Genomic DNA, 20,804 nt, shown 5'->3' on the forward strand with positions numbered 1-20,804 from the left:
AAAGTAGCCCTCCCTCCTCGGGATGGTAGAACTTTGATTCGCTCCGGCTCGATACCCACGCGCGTGACTTTACACGTACCCAAAGGTGGGCTATGAGTACCAAGCTAAGCCTCGTTTTTCAAAGAGGGAGAGTGAGACAAAGCGGAGTGGGAAGCTCAAGAACCTGGGGTTCAGAGGAGAGGAGCGGCTTAGAACCCGGGAAGCCAATGGTAGAGAAATCAGGCCGGGTAGAAAAAGGCTGAAGGCTAGGGAGCGAACGGAAGGAGAGGATTGGACGCTGGGATTCGAGGGGGCGGGGATAGAACGCAGAGGGTTGGAAGGGGGCGGGGACAAAACCAGGGACTTGCCTACCCGGCGAAGGCACACGCGAGGCAGAAATCGGGGTTCCTGGATGTTGGATAATTGGGAGCGGCCAGGAGCTCCGGAGGCCCGACGACCAAGTCGTGGACTCGTCGCACTGGGATTGGACATATGCAAGTGGGAGACTTGGGTCTGGCGCTCTGAATCGGGGGTGGGGGGTGGGCTCGGGCTTGGGTTCCAGGATCGGCTCGGCGGACGTCTGACTCAGCGTGGTAAGTATCGCACCGGAGGGACTCGAGCTCCCGCGGGGCCGGGAGGCCTGTGTCTTGGGTTGGGCGTGCGGGCTTCTCCATCACTTGTCCTCGAATCTCGCATCGGCTCACAGTCTCCGCATCCCTGGCTGTGAGGCATGCGCAGTAGGGTGCTCCCTCCCCCACCTCTTCCAGCGCCCGGAGGGGGGAGGGGACGCTGGGCCATCCTGGAGCGGAAGAATTTATAGACATTCCCCCTGCTCCTCCCCCGCCACTCCCCACCGGTCCCATCCCCCCCTCCCCCGCCTTGGCATGGGAAGCGGAAACGAGGCGGACGGTGCCAACGTCCGGCAGGTGTTCATTTCAATGGGTCTCGGACTAATGTTTTTCTCCAGACCCGGCAACCCGACCCTGGGCTGGTTTCGCGCCCCCAACCCCCCGAATCTTGAAAGTCTTTCGTGGGGAGGGGCGCACGGCCTTGCACTTCCTTTTCAGCAGAGTCGCAAAAGGGATTCACGCGAGTTATCCCTCCTGCCTCTCTATGCGTTCACAGAGGCCCCCGACTGACATCCCCCCAACACCCGAGTCTCTGACAAAGTCCTTCGAGACCCCTCAGGTGGTTAGGGAAGGGTGAGCCTTCGGCCTATATTCCTGGGTCTGCAGGAGGAGGGGGTTGGGAGCCCGGATTCCTGGGTCTGAGGCTGGGGGCCTGGAAAATGACCCTCTGTCCCAACTCCCAGGGCTCTAGCGTGACATGGCTGAAGCGCACCAGGCCGTGGGCTTCCGACCCTCGCTGACCTCGGACGGGGCCGAAGTGGAGCTCAGTGCCCCCGTGTTGCAGGAGATCTACCTCTCCGGATTGCGCTCTTGGAAAAGGCACCTCGCCCGTTTCTGGGTGAGGAGGGCCACGCTTGGTTTCCTTCCAAGACTCCGGTTACGTGTTTCTGGGATGCCCGAGGCCCACTTCTGGGATCCTATCCCTCCCCACCCCCACCCCCCCTTCTGGGGGTTTGGATGTGGACTTTCAGGACCCCCTTAAAGCCATTTCTGGGTTTTCTGAGGCTCACTTCCTCCCTTACTGGGAACCTCTATTCACCTCTTACAACCACTTCCTGGACCACTTCCCTCTGTCCTCAGACCCGCAAACCCAACTTCCACCCAATTTCTAGAATTCAGACCCCTTCCCCCCACCCCAGGTGCTCCCCTCACCTTTCCCTTTCATCTTCAGGTGCTAAACTCGGTGCTCTTCATTTCAGAACACTGTGACCCGGGGAAGATCTTGGTTAGCCCGCACCCCAATCCTCCTCCTAGCCCGAGCCCCTGGGTCTGAGGCTGCCTCCTCAAGCCTGCCTCTGAACCCCCAATTCCCCTCTCCATACGCCGTGCACCCTCCCTGTGGTTCCCAGACGTGAACCTCCAAATGTCCGTATGCACTTCACCACTGCCCTTGGTCTAGAATACCCATGCCCGACGTCTAACCAGAACCCATGCCTGCCCCAGGGTCACTATTTCTAGAAGTCTGGCACTGGGTACATATAATGTCTCCCTCGTGGTCATGCCCTGTCTGAATGCAAGTCTCCAACACCTGCGGGGTTGGCCGAGACTGACTCTGAATCCCGGCCCTGCCGCTTACTAGCTGTGTGGCCTTGGGCAAGTACTCCTCTCTGAGCCTCAGTTTCCCCACACGTAAAAGAGGGGTGATGATAACAGCTCCCCTGACGGGACAGTCGAGGGGATTAAATGAATTGTTATATGTAAGCACTGAGCGAACTGCCTGGGCCCTGGCAAGTGCCAAGTGTTAGCTTTTGATAAGATTGTTCTTTATTCATTAACCAGGTGTCTGGCTGCCTCAGCCGGTGGAGCGTGTGACTCCTGATCTCGGGGTTGTGAGTTCGAGCCCCACCTCTACACCCAACGTGGGTAGCCCCCGCCCCCACCCCCCCACAAAGAGCTTCTTCAGCCCCGCCCCTGGAGCTTCCTGGGCCTCAGGCTAATTCATCAATTAGAACATTATCATGTGGATATTAACCTGGGGTTAAATACATAAACACACATCTACACATATACATATATTTTTACTTTATTTTTTTAATGTTTATTTATTTTTGAGAGAGCACGAGCAGGGGAGGAGCAGAGAGAGAGAGAGAGAGAGGGAGACACAGCATCCGAAGCAGGCTCCGGGCTCTGAGCTGTCAGCACAGAGCCCGACATGGGGCTCGAACCCACGAACTGTGAGATCACGACCTGAGCCGAAGTCAGACTCTCAACTGACTGAGCCACACATATATTTTTAAAATTAAGATATCATTTCATTCAGAAAAAAATGCGCAGGTTCTTAAAAGGTACAGTCCTTGAATTTTGACAATACCTGTGCGCCCAACTTCCTAGCAAGACAGAATTGCCGCCATTCTAGAATGTTCCTTTGAGCCCTTTTCCAGTTAGCGGCCCCCCCCCCCCCCGACTCAAAGCAACCGCTGTTCTGGTTTCTATACTTATAAGTGGATTTTGACTAGTGCTGCATTGTTGAAAATTTTGGCCATCACCACCCCTACTTTTGAGTCAAAACCTAAAGCCCTTCTCAGAGTCAGTCCCCTATGCCCGGTGGGCCCCACCAGACCCTGTCATTAGTATTAATTGATCATTGTAATAGTGATCGTTCTTCCCTTTCTATCACATAGCTGCCTCTCTCCCTGTGGGACATTGGATGCTCTTCTGTCCTTTCTCTTCCATTCTGGGACCTTAGGAGCCACCCTGAAGTCGTAGCTCCTGGAACTTGGTTTCAGGGTGATGGCTGTGCCCTCAGCAACCGCAGGGCTGAAATTGCATAGACGTCCTGCTAAGCCATAGCTTCGTCACTTATAAAATGGCATCCCTGACAGTCCCTGCCTCGAGGGATTGTTGTAAGCATGAGCTGTCTTAGCAGAAGGTCTGATGCAGAGAAGTGACCACTCCAACATCGCCATTCTTTTTTTTTTTTAATTTTTTTTAATGTTTTTATTTTTGAGACAGAGAGAGACAGAGCATGAACGGGGGAGGGGCAGAGAGAGAGGGAGACACAGAATCGGAAGCAGGCTCCAGGCTCCGAGTGGTCAGCCCAGAGCCCGACGCGGGGCTCGAACTCACAGACCGTGAGATCGTGACCTGAGCCAAAGTCGGACGCTTAACCGACTGAGCCACCCAGGCGCCCCCAACATCGCCATTCTTATGATCCTGGTGGTTCCACATAGGTCGTAAGTGCTGGGTGCCCTCTGGCGTGTTATTAACTTCTCTGAGTCTCTGCCTCCTCGTTTCGAAAATCACATCAGGTCATATTTAGTGTGTTTTGGGCTCTACACTCACCAAACCCTTTAAATCTATTGCTTGTGTGTGACCCTTGATTTCAGGGTCGTGAATTTGAGCCCCGTGTGGGGTGTAGAGATGACTTAAAATCTTTTTTTTTTTTTTAATTTTTTAAGTTTGTTTATTGATTTTTGAGAGGGGCAGAGACGGTGCGAGCAGGGGAGGGACAGAGAAGGAGAGAGAGAGGGAATCCCAAGCAGGCTCCATGCTGCCAGGCGCAGAACGAGATGCGGGGCTCGAACTCACGACCTGAGCCGAAACCAAGAGTCGGAGGCTCAACGTACAGAGCCGCCCAGGTGCTCCCCAAATAAAATCTTTTACAAATAAAAATCAGAATAAATAAATGTATGGCTCATCTGATCTTCATTATAGCCTTCTAAGGTAGACCTATTCTCTGTCCCACTTTACAGATGAGGAAACAGAGGCCCAGAGAGGTGCCTTCAACTTTCCCAAGGTCACACAGCTGCCAAGATGCAGTGCTCGAGGCAGGACTAGAATTAGCAGTCTGGCTGTGGAACCCATCCCCACGCCTGCTATCCTGCTTTTCTAGAACGTGGTCCCAGGACCCATGCCATGGGGCTGTTGTGAATGACGTGCAGGGGGTCATTTGGGCCAAGCACGTGGCACAGCGCACATGTGGGCTGTTCAGCAGCAGGAGGTCAGAGTGTTTCCTGAGATGGTTTCCAGATGAATATGAGAGGCAGCGGACCCCAGGCGCCCCCGTGTGGAACTTTGCACTATATCCTGTTGCATTAGGGTCACAAGACATCTGGACGATTTGAGGGGTTGACAGTGGGCCCTCCCTGGCTTGGGACACGTTCTTCAAACTTCTTGTCTGCTCACTTTCTTCGCCCCTGCGATAGACATAGTGGTATTTACTACTGTTTTGCTGAGATACAGGGCAATGCAATGATTTATTGAGGCATCTCGTCCTTGGGAAGGGCTCTGGAGACGTTTCCTGTTATTACGAAGCCCCGTTCTACCGCGATCCCGAGCCCCGGATAAAGGAAGAGACTGCTTCTCTTAAAAAGAGATAATAAGCAACCAAAGAACCACGGTTGCCAGTAACCTTTTCTTGCCATACCAAGGGAAGATCGTCACATAAATAAATCTCCAACAGGAAGTAGGGTAGCCATAGAAAGAAAGGAGCATTGGTAATGATGTTCACTGAGCGCTTACTGTGTGCCTGGCTCTGAGCTATGCAATTCACTACCCTCGCCCCTCCCCCCTGCCCCGCCAGCCCTCTTTGCTTAGCCCACAGTCCCTAATGCCACCTGCCACACTACCCTAAATCCTTTACCGACGTAGCTATTGCTCTGTCCCCCAGGAGAGCAGGAACCTTGATGTCTTATCACTGCTGTAGGACCACAATAACTGTTTGTGGGAGGACATTTTCTCATCCCGTCCTCATGACAGTCCCAGGAGCCAAGTACTGGGATTGTTCCCATTCCACAGATGAGGAAACAGACACAGAGAGGTGAAGCCACTTGCTCGCGGTCACTCAGCTTGTTAGTGACAGAGCAGAGGTTTGAGCCCAGGGCCCCAGAGCCCAAGTTCTAAACCGTGATCGCTGAGGCTCTCCCATTTGTTAAATGTGGGAAGAGAGAACGCGGTTTCTGGAGCCCTGATGGCAACGAAGAGCAGCTCTTATCATGCTCTCTGTGTGACTTTGAACCCGAGTGGTTTCTTTTGCAAAATTAGATCGCCTGAGTACCTGCCGCACAGAGATGTTGGGGGGGTTTTAAGAGTTCCGCCTTGGAAAAGGGGCCGGGCAGGTAGTGAGCGCTGGTTAAGCGTTAGGTATTTCCATGAACTTCCCCAGCACCTCTGCATTCCTCATTCATTCCATAGCCATGAAGTTCTAGAAGGCCTGCTGAGCTCCAGGCCCTGCAGTATATGGAGGGCCATTTTGCCTGGGAGTGACCTCCTCCAGGGAGCCCTCCCTGACTCCTCCAAGCTGAGCATCCTGCTCAGGGCTCTTGTGCCTGCCTTGTTTTTATGTCATTAGCACTCGTTTCGTTCCTGACTGACTTCCCTGAGGGCATGACCCAGATCTGTCTGGTCCCCACTGGGTCTTGAGCACCCAGCTCGGGATTCAGCGCACACTGGGTGCTCTGTCGATGTCTAAGAATGGTGCTTAGAGGAGGATTAATTGATTGAATGGGTGCCTTTCCTCCCTGCAGAATGACTTTCTTACTGGTGTGTTCCCTGCCAGCCCCCTCAGCTGGCTCTTCCTCTTCAGTGCCATTCAGCTCGCCTGGTTCCTCCAGCTGGATCCTTCCCTAGGACTGATGGAGAAGATCAAAGAGTCGCTGCCAGACTGGTGAGCTCCCCCGCTTGAGCCCAGTAACCTCCCTAATTCCTCCCCCTCCACCCAGTAAGCTTCTCTATCAGTGTGATGTGCCTGCTAAAGAGAAGTAATCTCTGAGACTTACTTTGGGTCAGATTAATAAAGGTACAGCATGAGTAAAAAGGAGGTGATTTCCCCCCTTCTCTCTGCCTATTTTCCATCTGGTCTGTTTCTTGCTAAGGGGGATGCTGACAAACTAGAAAATATCCAGACATGGTTATATAAGCACCGAGAAAAGCAGGAGCCCTACTGGCCTTCAGTTGTGTAGCCTTAGGCAAGAGACTTAACCATTCTCGGTGTTAGAGTCTTCCTCTATAAAATATAGGTAATAGGGACATCTGGGTGGCTCAGTCAGTTAAATGTCTAACTTGGGCTCAGGTCATTATCTTGTGGTTCCTGAGTTCGAGCCCCGTGTTGGGCTCTGTGCTGACAGCTTAGAGCCTGGAACCTGCTTCAGATCTGTGTCTCCCTCTCTCTTTGCGCCTCCGCGGCTCACACTCTGTTTCTCTCTGTCTCAAAAATAAATAAACGTTAAAAAAAATTTAAATATAGGTAATAAGGCCACCTGGGTGGCTCAGTCAGTTAAGTGTCTGACTTCAGCTCAGGTCATGATCTTGAGGTTCATGGGTTCGAGCCCTGTGTCGGGCTCTGTGCTGATAGCTCAGAGCCTGGAGCCTGCTTCAGATTGTGTCTCCCTCTCTCTCTGCCCTCCCCCGCTAACACTCTGTCTCTCTCTCTCTCTCAAAAAAAAGTAAACATAAAAAATATTTAAAAAAAACCTAAAAATAAATATATATATATATAGGTAATAATAATTGCTTCCCGGGGCCGTTGGCAGGCAAAAACAGAAACAAAAGCATGCACGTGGATGGGCACCTGGCCGGCTCAGTCAGTGGAGCACGCGATTCTTGATCTCGGGTTGTGAGTTTGAGCCCCACGCTGGGTGTAGCGATTACTTAAAAATAAAATATTAAAAAAAAAAAAAAAAGCATGCACGTGGAGTATTCCGTACAGTGCCGGAAGGTTACTAAATGGGAGTGGTTGTGTTATTATAATTGCCATTTGGGGGGACGGTTTGGGAGCCGGGTGTGGGGGAAGTGACAGGTTCTAATTCTTGGCTTCGTCCTCCTGGGGAAGAAGGTTCAGATTTTGTACAGACAGTCCCAAAGGGCAGACCCAGGATCAGAGGTAGAAATTTCCAGGAAGGCTAGACGTACCCAGTCTACAGAGGGGAAGCAACTCGCTCCTAGTCCTCCAGGTGGGATTTGCTCATATGTCTATCTGATTGCCACTTTGCAAACACGTTGATTTACTGTGGTTTTAGATCAGCAGTTTCTTTTTTAAATGTTTTTAAAATTTTTTAACGTTTTATTGTTATTTATTTTGAGAGCGAGCGAGCAAGCGAGCATGAGCAGGGGAGGGGCAGGGAAAGGGAGAGAGAGAGAATCCCAAGCAGATTCCACACTGTCAGCGCAGAGCCTGATGAGGGGCTTGAACCCACAAACCATAAGATTATGACCTGAGCTGAAATCAGGAGTCAGACGCTTAACTGATGGAGCCACCCGGGTACCCCTAGGAAACTCGATTTCTACGACTGACTCCAATTCTAGAAGATAGGCCCCCAGTCAAAAGATCAGGGTCAGAGACTATCAGGAAGAGCAGGGGCTGCTGGGGCTGGAGGGAAGGGGCGTTCTGAGGCCAGGAGACCCAGGCCCGGTGTCTCTTTCACTCCCCCAGGGGTGGACAGCACCACAGGCTTCGGGGAGTCCTGGCAGCGGCGCTGTTTGCTTCATGCCTGTGGGGAGCCCTGATCTTCACGCTTCACGTGGCCCTGAGGCTGCTTCTGTCCTACCATGGCTGGCTCCTTGAACCCCACGGAGCCATGTCCTCCCCCACCAAGACCTGGCTGGTATGTGAAGGGCAGAGCCCTGCTCAGGCCCTCCGGGGACCCACTTCTCTATGTCCCTCTCTCTGGGACCCTGTCCATCTCTCTCTGGTCTCTACGCCTCCCCCTGGGTCTGTCCCCCCATTCTCTGGGTGCCAACCCCATTCTCTCTGTAGGTTGCCATGTACAACTCCCGATCCCGGTCCCGGATCCCAGGGAGGGGTGCAGAGACCCACTAATTCCCCGCTTCCCTCCAGGCCCTGGTCCGCATCTTCTCCGGTCGCAATCCGATGCTGTTCAGTTACCAGCGCTCCCTGCCACGCCAGCCCGTGCCCTCCGTGCAGGACACCGTGCGCAAGGTGGGCCCGCCCGCTCCCTCCACGTGGGGCGGGAGGCGGCCGGGGGGCGGGCGGGCGCGCGACCTACCATCTGCTCCTTGCCCCCTCAGTACCTGGAATCTGTCCGGCCCATCCTCTCCGACGAGGACTTCGACTTGACGTCTGCCCTAGCGCAGGAATTCTTGAGGCTGCAGGCGTCGCTGCTGCAGTGGTATCTGCGGCTCAAGTCCTGGTGGGCGTCCAATTACGTGAGTCCCCCACCCTGAACGCGGAGGTTCTGAGCCCGCCTTCCTAAGGCGGGGTTCTACGCCCCGCCCCCCGACACGCCCACAACCTGCAGGCCCGCCCCCTGCTCCGCGTTCTGAGCCCCGCCCACACGCTCCCGTAGTTTAAACCCCGCCCTAGATGCTCCAATATTCTGAGCTGCTCGTACTCTCCAATATCCATCATATGCTAACATTTTGAGCCTCTCCCGGGACCTGCATGCTCCGACGTGAGCCTGACATCCGTAATCTAAGCCCCGCCTCCAGGGCCTGCCCACATCCACAGCTCAGCCCCCAACCCTCCCGGATTGGAACCAGAATTCCCGGACTCGGACGGTTCAGCTCCTTGCCCGGCAGGCCAGTGGTCTAAACCCCCCGCCCCCAGAGTTGTTCTGGTTTTATCCCCTCCTTTTGAGTAAGGGCATCCTCCCCAAATGGGCTTCTATTCCGAGTTCAGGAGCTAGGCCTTTGGTAGTACTCTGATTTGAGCTCCTTGGGAAACTGAGGCACAGAGCAGGACAGCAACTCACTCAAATCGGGGCTTACAGGCCTCCTATTCTGTAGGAGGAAGTCATAAATAGGGGGCAGGCAGTGTGGGATCAGGTGGAGGTAGCAGCGAAGAAAGGTGGGGTGGTGTGAGCGTCTGGGGGGTGGGGTGGTCTGGGGACGCCGCCACTGGACGAGAGGATCAGGGTTCCAGGAGGAGTAGTTACTAGGTCTGAGCCCTGAGGGTTGGACAGAATTTGAACCGGTGCGGTTGGTAGGAGGGAATGGGCCGAGCGGAGGTGAGTAGTACGGCGGTTGTAGGACATGGGCTGGGAACCAGGAGGGCATCGCTCGCTGGGACACAGGGATTGAAGGGTGGTCGTCAAGAGAGGGAATGGTTGAGTGGCGGGGAGTGGCCTGAACTCCAGCTGAGGATCCTGGACTTTTTATTGGGGGTGCTAGGGAGCCATGGGAGTATTCTGAACAGGGGAAGGTCAGGATCAGCTCTGGTGTGGGGGAAACACTGGAGGGGAGACACTGGAGGCTGGGAGGCTGGAGAGGATGCGGTGGGGGGGGGGGGGCGGGTAGAGGACAAGGTCAGACAGGGGAATTGGGCCAGAGGGTATGAAGCAGAGTCAGGGGGCGGGGGTGGGGGGGGTGGGGCTGGGACTGTCAGGCTGGGGGTGAGGAGATGCCAAGGGTGGCGCCTACGGGCCTCACGTGGTGGGGGGACGGCGGGGGTGTCCCTGAGATGGGGAGAAGGGGCGCAGCTCTGGGGCAAAGGCACTGAGCTCCGTGGGGGCAGGTGTGACAGGCCTGGGCGGTGCCGGGGACCTGCCCTGGGGCAGCTGGAGACCTGGGTGGAGGCTCAGGAAAGAGGCCTGGCTGACAGCATTGGACTTGAAAGGGAGGAGGAGCTGAGACAGAGCCACGAGGGGCAGCCGCACGGACAAGCGCTATGGAGGGGACCGAGTCGTGTCTGGAGAGGGAGAAGGGAAGCCAGGCCTTAGTTTTTACATTTTTTTCCTTCAAGCTCTTGGACCGGAGTCTGTTCCAATGCACATGCGCGTGCGCGTATGCGTGCGCGTGTGTACGTACACGCGCCCGCACACACACACGATGTATGTATTTCATTGGACTTCTAAGGCACCACCAATTATAACATATCCTGTTATCTTATGTATAACAAAAAAAAAATGTGAAGGCCAACTAAAGTCTGACACCGTCCTTTCCTCTCACTTAGACTTTTTATCTATGTTTTTTATTTATGCTGTGTAAATTTTATTTCTATATTACATGTAATTTTTTTTTAATTTGTTTTAACGTTTATTTGAGAGAGAGAGAGAGAGAGAGAGAGAGAGAGAGACAGAGCACGAGCGGGGAAGGGGCAGAGAGAGAGGGAGACACAGAGTCGGAAGCAGGCTCCAGGCTCCGAGCTGTCAGCACAGAGCCCGACGTGGGGCTCGAACCCACGAGCTGTGAAATCATGACCCGAGCTGAAGTCGGACGCTGAACCGACTGAGCCACCCAGGAGCCCCTACATGTAATTTTCAATTGCATAATACATAATATGCTTATATGTTTTATAATTTGTAGAAAATATAGATTTAATATAGTATATAAAACATATGTAACCTAAATACGTATAATATTTGTGATAAAATGGACATAACATAAAATTTATCATTTTAGTCATTTTTAAAATACATTTTTAAACTTTATTTTACTTATTTTGAGAGAGAGAGCACAAGAGTTGCAGAGAGGAAAGGAGAGAGAGAGGATCCCAAGCAGGGAATCCCCATGTGGGGCTCGAACTCACAAACAGTGAGATCATGACCTGAGCCCAAATCAAGAGTCTGTCGCTGAACTGACTGAGCCATGGAATGGCCTCCATTTTAGCCATTTTTAAGTATGCAATTCAGTGGTATTAAGTGCATTTGCCGTGTCTGCAACCATCAGAACAATCTATTTCCAGAACTTTTTCATCATCCCAAACAGAAACTCGGTACCTATTAAGCTATACATCCCCATTCCTGCTTCCCCGAAGTGCCAGGTAACCTCTAGTCTACTTATTATCTCCAGGGATTTACCTATTTTAGATTTTTCATGTAAATAAAATCATACACGATCTGTCCTTCTGTGTCTGACTCATATCACCTGGCATAATGTTTTTAGGGTCTGTCCGTGTCGCAGTGCACATCAGAACTTCATTCCTTTTTATATTAGCATTCCATTGTAAGAGCGCCTGGCAGGCTCAGTTGGAGGAGTGTGTGGCTCTTGACCTCAGGATTGCCAGTTCAAGTCCCACGCTGGGTGTAGAGGTTACTTAAAAGTAAAATCTTAAAAAAAAAAAAAAAATCCATTGTAGGGATAGGCTCCGTTTTGGTTGCCCATTCATCTTTTGTTGGACACTTGGGTCTTGGTGATATGTAGTTTTTTTAAGTTTTGCTTATTTATTTCGAGAGAGAGTGTGGGAGCAGAGGAAGGGCAGAGAGAGGGAAAAAGAATCGCAAGCAGGCTCTCCACTGTCAGCATGAAACCGTGAGATCATGACCTGAGCCAAAATCAGGAATCAGATGCTCAACCGACTGAGCCACCCCTACTTTTTTTTTAAAGGAGGCTCCAGGCCCAACTTGAACTTGAACTCAGGACCCTGAGATCAAGACCTGAAATCAGAGTCTGTTGTTCCACTGACTGAGCCACCTACGTGCCCCTTGCCTTGTTCTTTTTTTTTTTTTTTTTTTAATGTTTATTTACTTGTGAGAGACTGAGTGCAAGCGGGGGAGGGGCAGAGAGAGCCGCAGACACAGAATCTGAAGCAGGTTCAAGGCACCGAGCTGCCGGCGGGGCTGGAACTCATGAACTGTGCGAGATCATGACCTGAGCTGAAGTCAGAGGCTGAACCCACTGAGCACCCCCCCCCCCCCCCCCCCCCCCCCGGTGCCCGGCCGTGTGCTTTTTTGAACAGCTTGGTAGCATTCCGGGACAGGAGTATAGCGCGATTTAGCTAACTGATCCCTAACTGATGGACTTCGGGGTTACTGCTGGTTACTGATCACGATGGCCTCCTTCATTGAGTTCCACCCTCAAGGACTCGGCCGCCAAGTCTTGGGGGTCCTGCCGCTCCCACTGCCCCGCTCCCCAGCTTGGCCACAGCCACCCCAGCTGTGCGTCTCTCGGCCCCACTCCTAGGTCAGTGACTGGTGGGAAGAATTTGTGTATCTGCGCTCCCGGCACTCGCTGATGGTGAACAGCAACTATTACATGATGGTGAGGAGGGAACATCGGGGCTGGGAGCCGGGCGGGGCCGCCGTTCATGGATCTAGGGTTGGGATGTCTCTGTAGGAGGTGGAGTTTCGGGGCGTGACCCGAATCAGAGTCTGTCGTTCACCATCCCGCCCTCTGTTGGGGTCAGGATCTGGGTTTGGGGGTCAGTGTCCCCGTGAGGGGCACGCCTGACCCCGGGCGCTTTGCGGTCCCCTCGGCTGGCCCCCAGGACTTCCTGTACGTCACTCCCACGCCGGTGCAGGCCGCTCGCGCTGGGAACGCGGTCCACGCCCTCCTCCTCTACCGCCACCGCCTGAACCGCCAAGAGATCCTGCCTGTAAGAGGGCCGCCCTGTGGGCCGGACACGGAGACTGCGGTCCTGTGGCCGTGGGGCCACGCGGGTCCTGGGAGGCAGTTCGGGAGCCCGTGGTCTCTTGCAGACTTTGCTGATGGGAATGCGGCCCTTATGCTCTGCCCAGTATGAGAAGATCTTCAACACCACGCGCATTCCCGGCATCCAGAAAGGTGAGCTTCCTCTTGGCCCCGCACCGCACCGGCAGAGGCGTCAACGGTGTAGTAGCTGAGAGCATGGTCTCCTGGGTTCGAATCCCAGCTCCATCGCTCCCTAGCTGTGTGACCTGGGTCAGCTATTACCCTCTCTGAGCCTGGGTATCCTCGTCTCTGAAACCGGATTATAAGGGTGCACAGGGTAGTGAGGGTGAAATGAGTATTTAGGACAGTGCGAGCCACCCAGGAAGTGCCTGATAAATGACGCTTGTTCTTATTCTTGCCACTGACCTTTGCGCCCTCTGCACTGCCCTCCCCCCCCGCGCCGCCCCTAGACCACATCCGCCACCTCCGCGACAGCCGACACGTGGCCGTCTTCCACCGTGGCCGATTCTACCGCGTGGGGACCCACTCCCAGAGCGGCCTGCTGTCCCCGCGGGCCCTGGAGCAGCAGTTCCAGCGAATCCTGGACGACCCCTCCCCCGCCTGCCCCCAGGAGGAGCATCTGGCGGCCCTGACCGCTGCTCCCAGGTGAGGGCGGGAGATCGGGGCCCCGGGGGCCCAGCCGGCCTCCCAGAGTTGTAGAAGGGCAAGGTTGGGGGCGGGGTGGGGGCTGGGGGGGTACAGGGCCAGCCTGGGCTCAGGTACAGTCACACACCCCCTACTCCCCCCCCCCCCCCCCCCCCCCGCCGCCACAGGGATGTGTGGGCCCAGGTACGGAGTTCCCTGAAGACCCAGGCTGAGGATACCCTGGAGGCCGTGGAAGGAGCTGCTTTCTTCGTATCACTGGACTCGGAACCTGCAGGGCTCACCAGGGAGGACCCCGCAGCTACACTGGATGCCTATGCCCATGCCCTACTGGCTGGCAGGGGCCATGACCGGTGAGTCAGCCCCTGGACTCGAACCTCACCCCAACCTGTGACCCCAGAACCCAGTCTCCAGGCCTAGGACTCTGGACACTAGACAAGCAGACCCTGGACCCCAGACCTGGGACTTCCATACCTAGAGATCCTCAGACAACTTCCTAGAAGTGCACGAGGCACCCTTGTGATTTCTGAGGTTCCCGGAAGAATCCCCCTAACCCCTCAGCTCCTCGTGAGCCTTGAACCTTTCTTGGCATGTTCCCTCGAAATGTCCCAATTTTCCAAGCCTTAGACATGCCTCAGAAACCATCTAGACTGCCTGGTGGAGACCTCCACCCTCTTAGAGATCCCTATACCAGCCCTGTTTCCAGAAACATCCCCCCACCCTGACACTCCTGCATTTTCCACCAAGAGCACCCAAGTTCCTTCTTGGCCCTGGCTCTCTGGTGACCACTTTGAATTCTCGCCTGCAGCTGGTTTGACAAATCCTTCACTTTAATCGTCTTCTCCAATGGGAAGCTGGGTCTCAGCGTGGAGCACTCGTGGGCCGACTGCCCCATCTCAGGACACATGTGGGAGGTAAGGCAGCCAGTCCCCTCCTGCCCTGGGGACCATCGGCCCCGTTTCCAAAGACCTTCCTCTCCAGGGCCTTACGCTTAGGGGGAAGACAGAGGCTCAGACAAGCAGATACCAGATGGGGCGGGGGGGGGGGCACCCAGCAAAGAAAAGAGAGTCTGGGATTATGACCTTTTGAAGAGTTGGCAGCCGGGGCTCAGAGAAGGGAAGTGATTTGCCCAGAGTCACAGAGCCAGGAATTGCAGAGCAAGAACATGGATCCAGAATGTTCTGAGAGCAGAAAATGAGGCCTTTCAATCACAATACACTGAATCAGTGTGATGGCTTGCTGTGTGACCTTGGGAAAGTTACTCCCCTTCTCTGAGCCTCATTTCTCCCCTTCATCAGATAGAAGGGTTGGAGTTTCTTTTTTCTGTAAGCTCCCATCCAATCCTAAGAACCTTAGCATCTCGATCTTCTCTCTTTTTTTTTTTTTACATTTTTTTTAAAGTTCATTTATTTATTTTGAGAGAGAGAGCAGGGAGGAGCAGAGAGAGAGGGAGAGAGAGAGACTCCCAAGCAGGCTCCACCCTGTCAATGCAGAACCCGATGCGGGGCTTGAACTCACGAAATGTGGTATCATGATCTGGGCCGAAACCAAGAGTCGGGTGCTTCACTGACTGAGCCACCCAAACACCCCTCTATTTTCTCTTTTTTCTTAGTCCCTAAATCATAGCAGGTGCCGTCTACACCCTCTCAGGTTCCCACTCTTCCATAGCATTGCATGAGGTACTGGGTGAGGCCCAGGGTGGGATCCAGCATGTTTGAGGGGAAGGGAGGCCCCTTTCAGATCTGAGGAACAGCCCTGGGTAAGCATGGACTCTTCTGTACCTGTTTCGCATTTGTAAGATGGGAGTTTTCCCCCTTTGATGATATTGGTCGATGAAACTGTCAATTCAGTTTAACTTTCAGACCCTTCGTATCAACCTGTGGTCTCTGCGCATCAACTTTGAGTGAAGAGATGTCACATAGAGTATGATAAAGATACGTGGAAACTCCAAGGCATAAAGTGTTTCTTGATGCTTGTTTCTAATGCGGAAATGGGGATCTTTATCCCGTCTCCCTAAGTTATCGTGAGAATAAGGGAAAGGCTGGTGGGTAGCAGGTGCTCGACCAGGGCTGATTTAAAATATTTAACAACAAAAACAAAACTAAATAAAAAATAAAATAAAATAAAATTTAACAACCATCAGGGCGTGGGCACCACTCAGTCAGAATGGACACCGACCCCCTTGGCGGCCCATGCTGTGCTGGGCTTTATCTCTCTGGTCTCAGGATCCTGGTGGGGGTGAGGGTAGGGGGTGTCTTGGGAAGTCGGGGGCCACCGTTGGTTGCTTTTTGTCTACTAGTCAGAAGTAAAAGGCCAGTAGGCACCAGCTGAGTATTAGTATCGGACTTACTCTCAAGGAACTTGAACCTGAGAACCCACCTGTGAACATCAGAGGTTTCTGTTTCTCAACGACTGCCCCCCCCTCTCCAACCCCCAGAAGGGACTTACGAAAGCAAGTCCCTGGTTAGAGAGCCCTCAATCCAGAGGGAGGAAGGGACTCTGACAGCCTCTGTTTGTACACAGTTCACTCTGGCCACAGAATGTTTTCAGCTGGGCTACTCAGCCGACGGCCACTGCAAAGGGCATCCTGATCCCTCACTGCCCCAGCCCCAGCGGCTGCACTGGGACCTTCCAGAAAAGGTGAGACTGGGCTCCCGGGCCTCTCCTCCAAGTCTGCAACCCCCTGGCTTTGACTCTAAACTCATCCCCATCCCCAAACTCAATCCCACCCCGGCCCCATCTCCAATCCCAGCCCAATCCAGTCCTCCCCACCTGAAACCCCAACCCCATCCCCGACCCAATTCAGTCTTCAGCCCAACCTCAGTCCCACCCCCCATCATTAATCCAGCCCTTCAGCTCCACGTTCGCCTCTGTCCCCATTTCCACATTCCACCCCTACCCTGACTCGATTTCCACCTTCACTTCCCTCCCCACTCCCAGTTCTAACCCTACCCCATCTGTAACCCCAGCCATCCCTCCCTCCTTCCTCCTCTGGCAGATCCATCTGTCCATCTCTCTAGCCCTGAGGGGAGCCAAGACCTTGTCTGGAAACGTTGACTGCCATGTCTTCCCCTTCTCCCACTTTGGCAAGAGTTTCATCAAACGCTGCCACCTCTCTTCAGACAGCTTCATCCAGATGGCCTTGCAGCTGGCCCACTTCCGGGTCAGTTGGGTTCCTCGACCCCAACCCCTTCTCGGGACCTTGGTTCCCCTGGGCCCCCAAGACCTCCCTTGTCAGCCCCTTTGGTGACGCTTTTTTGGTCATGGCCACTGTGGGGCCGCCATCTTGATTTCTCTCCCCCAGCCACACATTCTCCCAGCAGGAGGAGGCGGGAGGTCCACACAGAGGTGGGTCAAGTCTGTGATTTCCAGAGCCCGGCTGACAGGCTTCTCCCTTCCTTGCCGCCCCCCCCCCCCCCCAGGACAGGGGTCAATTCTGCCTGACTTATGAGTCAACCATGACTCGCTTGTTCCTGGAAGGCCGGACGGAGACGGTGCGATCTTGCACCAGAGAGGCCTGCAACTTTGTGAGAGCCATGGAGGACAAAGAGAAGACAGTGGGTGTGGGCCTCGTTTTGAGGCTTTGGTCATTTCCACATACTCGTTCATACACTTGCAAATATTTATGGAGCACCTTCTGAGGACCGGGACCCATGATGGGCATTATGGACAAAGGAGGACCCAGACCTACCTCAAGGAGCTCACTGGTGGAGAGAGACAGAGATATTTCAGTGCAGTGTGATACTTGCTTTAGTTGGGGGGGGGGGGGGGGTTGCACAGGGCACTGGGGGAGCACCTAACAGGGATCTCTGGTTCCACAGTGTGTCTCTCTTTGATTATTTAGCCTCTATGTCACCTTAGGACTTCCATTTGTACCCTTCCACATATTCCCAACATTACCTGTCTGCTCAGAAACCCCCCCACGCACCTCTGTTCCCTTTCCCGCTACCTATTATGGTTCAATGGAAGGACCTGGGGCCCTGGATCAGACAGACCTGGGAACCCACCTGCCTCTACTTTGCCTTGTGACCATGGGCAGGTGACTCCCCCTCTCTGAGCCTGTTTCCCCTCCGCAAAGTAGAATTGGTATCTCTGCCTTGCAGGGATTTTGCAAGCTGGGTTGAGGCCAGGGGTGTGGCAGGCCCCAGCAGTAAGCCCACTTCCTGTCTTTCCATGACCTGTGACCTCCTCGGGGGGACCCCAGGAACCACAGCGCCGTGCCATGTTCCGCCTGGCCGTGGAAAAGCACCAGGCTCTGCTGAAGGCCGCGATGAGCGGACAGGGGGTCGACCGCCACCTCTTCGCTCTCTACATCGTGTCCCAGTTCCTGCACCTGCAGTCGCCTTTTCTGGACCAGGTTAGGGTGCAGGGGAAAGAGGGAAGCGGGGAACCACGGGAGAAGAGAGGGACTTCAGGACGAGGAGGGTGAGGTGGGCAAAAGGAGGTGTTAGAGGAGAGAGTTGGGGCGGGGGCGGTGCTGCAGCAAGAGAGGAAGGGAGAGGGCAGGGAGGGAAGAGGGGGAGAGGGAAGGGGAGAGGAGGCGGGGTCAGGGAGGCGAGGGGGCGGGGTCAGGCGGGGGCGTGGTCAGGAAGACCGAGGGAAAGGCGGTTCCAGCAGAACTGAACCCGCGCAGAAAGGGGAGGCTGAGGTCAGGGAGTAGAAGGGCAGAGCCAACAATGCGGCGATCTGGGGGAACTAGGCCGTCGGGGGGCGAGGGGGAGGTCGGAATGGGCCCGGGCTGCGTGGAATGGAGCTGAGCCAACGGGGCGCGGACCGGCTGGTCATTTGGTCTTCACTGCATCCTTGACCGTCTTCTCTCTGTCGGTCAGGTTCACTCGGAGCAGTGGCAGCTGGCCACCAGCCAGATCCCCGTTCAGCAAATCCACCTGTTCGACGTCCACAATTACCCCGACTATGTTTCCTCTGGTGGGGGATTCGGGCCTGTGAGTGCCCCGGGGCCTGACCCCACCTCCCTGGACGTGGGCCCCGAGGGAGGAGGGCCTGCGCTCCTGCCTAGTTGGGGAGGAGGGGCCTGGAGGCTAGTTTGTTCCCCCTCCCTCTGCCCCTCTCCAGGCGGATGACCACGGTTATGGGGTTTCGTACATCTTCATGGGGGATGACACCATCACCTTCCACATCTCCAGCAAAAAATCTAGCACAAAAACGGTGAGACAGGGGTGCCTGGGTGGCTCCGTTGGCTAAGCCTCCGACTTCAGCTCAGGCGTGATCTCACTGTTTGTGAGTTCGAGCCCTGCCTCGGCTGTATGCTGACAGCTCAGAGCCTGGAGCCTGCTTCAGATTCTGTGTGTGTGTCTCTTTCTCTGCCCCTCTCTTGCTCATGCTCTGTCTTCTCTCTGTGTCGCTCTGTCTCTCTCTCCCAATAATAAACATTAAAAAAATTTTTTAATGAGGAGACAGGCTGGAACCCCCTCCCCCCCCCCCTGCACTCTCCTCCCTCAGGACCCAGGGGTCTGGACTCCTAGCTCCCTCTTCTCCTACAACCTAGGAGTCCAGACCAGCTCCCTCTTCTACAAGCTAGGAGTCCAGACTCCCAGCTCAATGCTGCCCCCGGACCCAGGAATCCCAGTCCCCTGCCGCCTCCTCCCTCAGACCAGCCCTCTTGTCTTCCAGCGACGAGGAACCCCCTGTCCCGGCTCCTCCTGGACATGACGTGTTTCTCCTTCCAGGACTCCCACCGGCTGGGGCAGCACATTGAGGATGCATTGTTGGATGTGGCCTGCCTATTCCAGGAGGGGCCGCGCCCTAAGCTCAGGTGCAGAGGGTTACAGGAGGAGGACTCGGGGCACAGGCATGGCTCTCTCTCCTGCCACACTGGGGGCTCCAGGGCCCCCACAAAATCCACCAACCTTTGACCCCTTCCAGCAGGGAGCTGGCCTCCCCAAGAACTAGGGAGAGGGTCTCGACGACTGGGTTGGTGCAGGACAAGAGGCAGCCTGTTTGGGTTTGGAAATCCCGCATCTGGTCCAATAAAGACGTGTAAGCTGGGTGTGTGGTGTTCGCTGTGCTGTTGGGCTCACAGAGGGTGGGAGGGGTGATGATCAGGGTGGAGGAGAAGAAAAGTTCCCCTCCATCCCCAGGCCCAACCATGAATTCTCCATTACGATCAATTTCAGGCACACCCCCCAACCCTGCCCACTCCTACTGAATTCCCGGCTCCAGTCACACCAGACCCAACCATCCGAGGCCAGTCTCAGTCAAATAACCCCACAAATTCTCATTAGCCCAGTTCCTGCTGCCCCAACACCACTGCCCACCCCAAACATCAAGATCGACGCCATTCCAGCCACCCTTGTTGAGACCTCCGATGAACCCCCCAAAATTCTTATTCCTCAGCCCAACCCCAGCCATTCCAACCTCCTCCTCAGTGACGGATGCCACACCCACAACTGGGAAAGGCTCTGCCTAATGTTCCGCCTGACCGTTGTCGCGATTCCAAAACCAATGACTCTGCAACGCCACACCCCACTACCCCCGACAACACAACCACAACCGGAAGCATACAAACGGCGCAAAAACATCCAACTCCAACCTCCATCACCCGACCAAAACTGCCATCCAATCTCCGCCATATCCCAAACTTAAACTTGACCCAGAGTTATGCTTTAAACACCGCACTCCTCGATCACACCGCTACTCGACCCCCAGTACCACTACGATGCCCGCCGGCTCAACTCAAGCCGTATCACCACCAACCCCGTCTGACCACACTGAGGCCCCAGTGATCCAGCCCACCAGTGCCATGACTCCTGTACTCCATGACGCCAAGCCCTGTGGTCTCCACCAGCTCAAGCGTAACAACACACAAGCCCAACAACAAATTAAAACCGTGCACAGCTTAACCGCCACCAACCCAAACCTTCAGACCCAACCCACTAACTCTGGTACTTTCAAAAATGTCGACAAGTGGGGCACCTGCCCGGCTCAGTCAGTAGAGCGTGAGGCTCTTGATCTTGAGATCGTGAATTCAACCTCCATATTGGAGGTCAAGTTTACTTAATTAAAAACATTTTTTTTTCCACAAAGACTTTGACACTCTTCCCTCCACAAGGTGGACCTTAATCCTCCTCCCTTGACTATGGACTGGACTTGGTGACTCATTTTCCTAAAAGAATGTGGTAGAAGTGACTGACGTGAAAGATATCCTGGCTTCCTTCTTGCGCCCTCGGAATCACTTGCTCTGCGGGAAGCCGTCTGCCGTGTCATGGGGACATCCAAGCATGGATGACATCCATCCATGATGATGACATCCATCATCCTCATGGAGAGGCC

General features: G+C 54.6%; 1 protein-coding gene across 6 annotated transcripts; it reads left to right on the top strand.

Annotated features, from left to right (window-relative positions):
- Nucleotides 1-16: 16 nt before the first annotated feature.
- Nucleotides 17-19,521, top strand: CPT1C (carnitine palmitoyltransferase 1C). Of its 6 annotated transcripts, none has more exons than XM_027038133.2 (20): nucleotides 337-572; nucleotides 1,105-1,181; nucleotides 1,292-1,446; nucleotides 6,074-6,213; nucleotides 7,978-8,149; nucleotides 8,383-8,484; nucleotides 8,574-8,711; nucleotides 12,405-12,482; nucleotides 12,709-12,816; nucleotides 12,920-13,004; nucleotides 13,322-13,517; nucleotides 13,685-13,867; nucleotides 14,323-14,428; nucleotides 16,038-16,154; nucleotides 16,513-16,677; nucleotides 16,937-17,071; nucleotides 17,719-17,871; nucleotides 18,344-18,457; nucleotides 18,588-18,680; nucleotides 19,202-19,521. In XM_027038133.2, exons 3-20 carry the CDS (start codon nucleotides 1,306-1,308, stop codon nucleotides 19,385-19,387), a joined length of 2,412 nt encoding a protein of 803 aa, XP_026893934.2. In that variant the 5' UTR covers nucleotides 337-572; nucleotides 1,105-1,181; nucleotides 1,292-1,305; the 3' UTR covers nucleotides 19,388-19,521. The 6 variants fall into 6 exon arrangements, with proteins under 6 accessions (XP_053066110.1, XP_026893934.2, XP_026893931.2 ...); XM_027038130.2 differs by having other exon boundaries at nucleotides 1,105-1,167; XM_053210135.1 differs by lacking the exons at nucleotides 337-572; nucleotides 1,105-1,181 and adding an exon at nucleotides 17-85.
- The last annotated feature ends 1,283 nt before the right edge of the window (nucleotides 19,522-20,804 follow it).

This window comes from Acinonyx jubatus, chromosome E2, assembly GCF_027475565.1.
Source record: "Acinonyx jubatus isolate Ajub_Pintada_27869175 chromosome E2, VMU_Ajub_asm_v1.0, whole genome shotgun sequence".
Taxonomy (NCBI): domain Eukaryota; kingdom Metazoa; phylum Chordata; class Mammalia; order Carnivora; family Felidae; genus Acinonyx; species Acinonyx jubatus.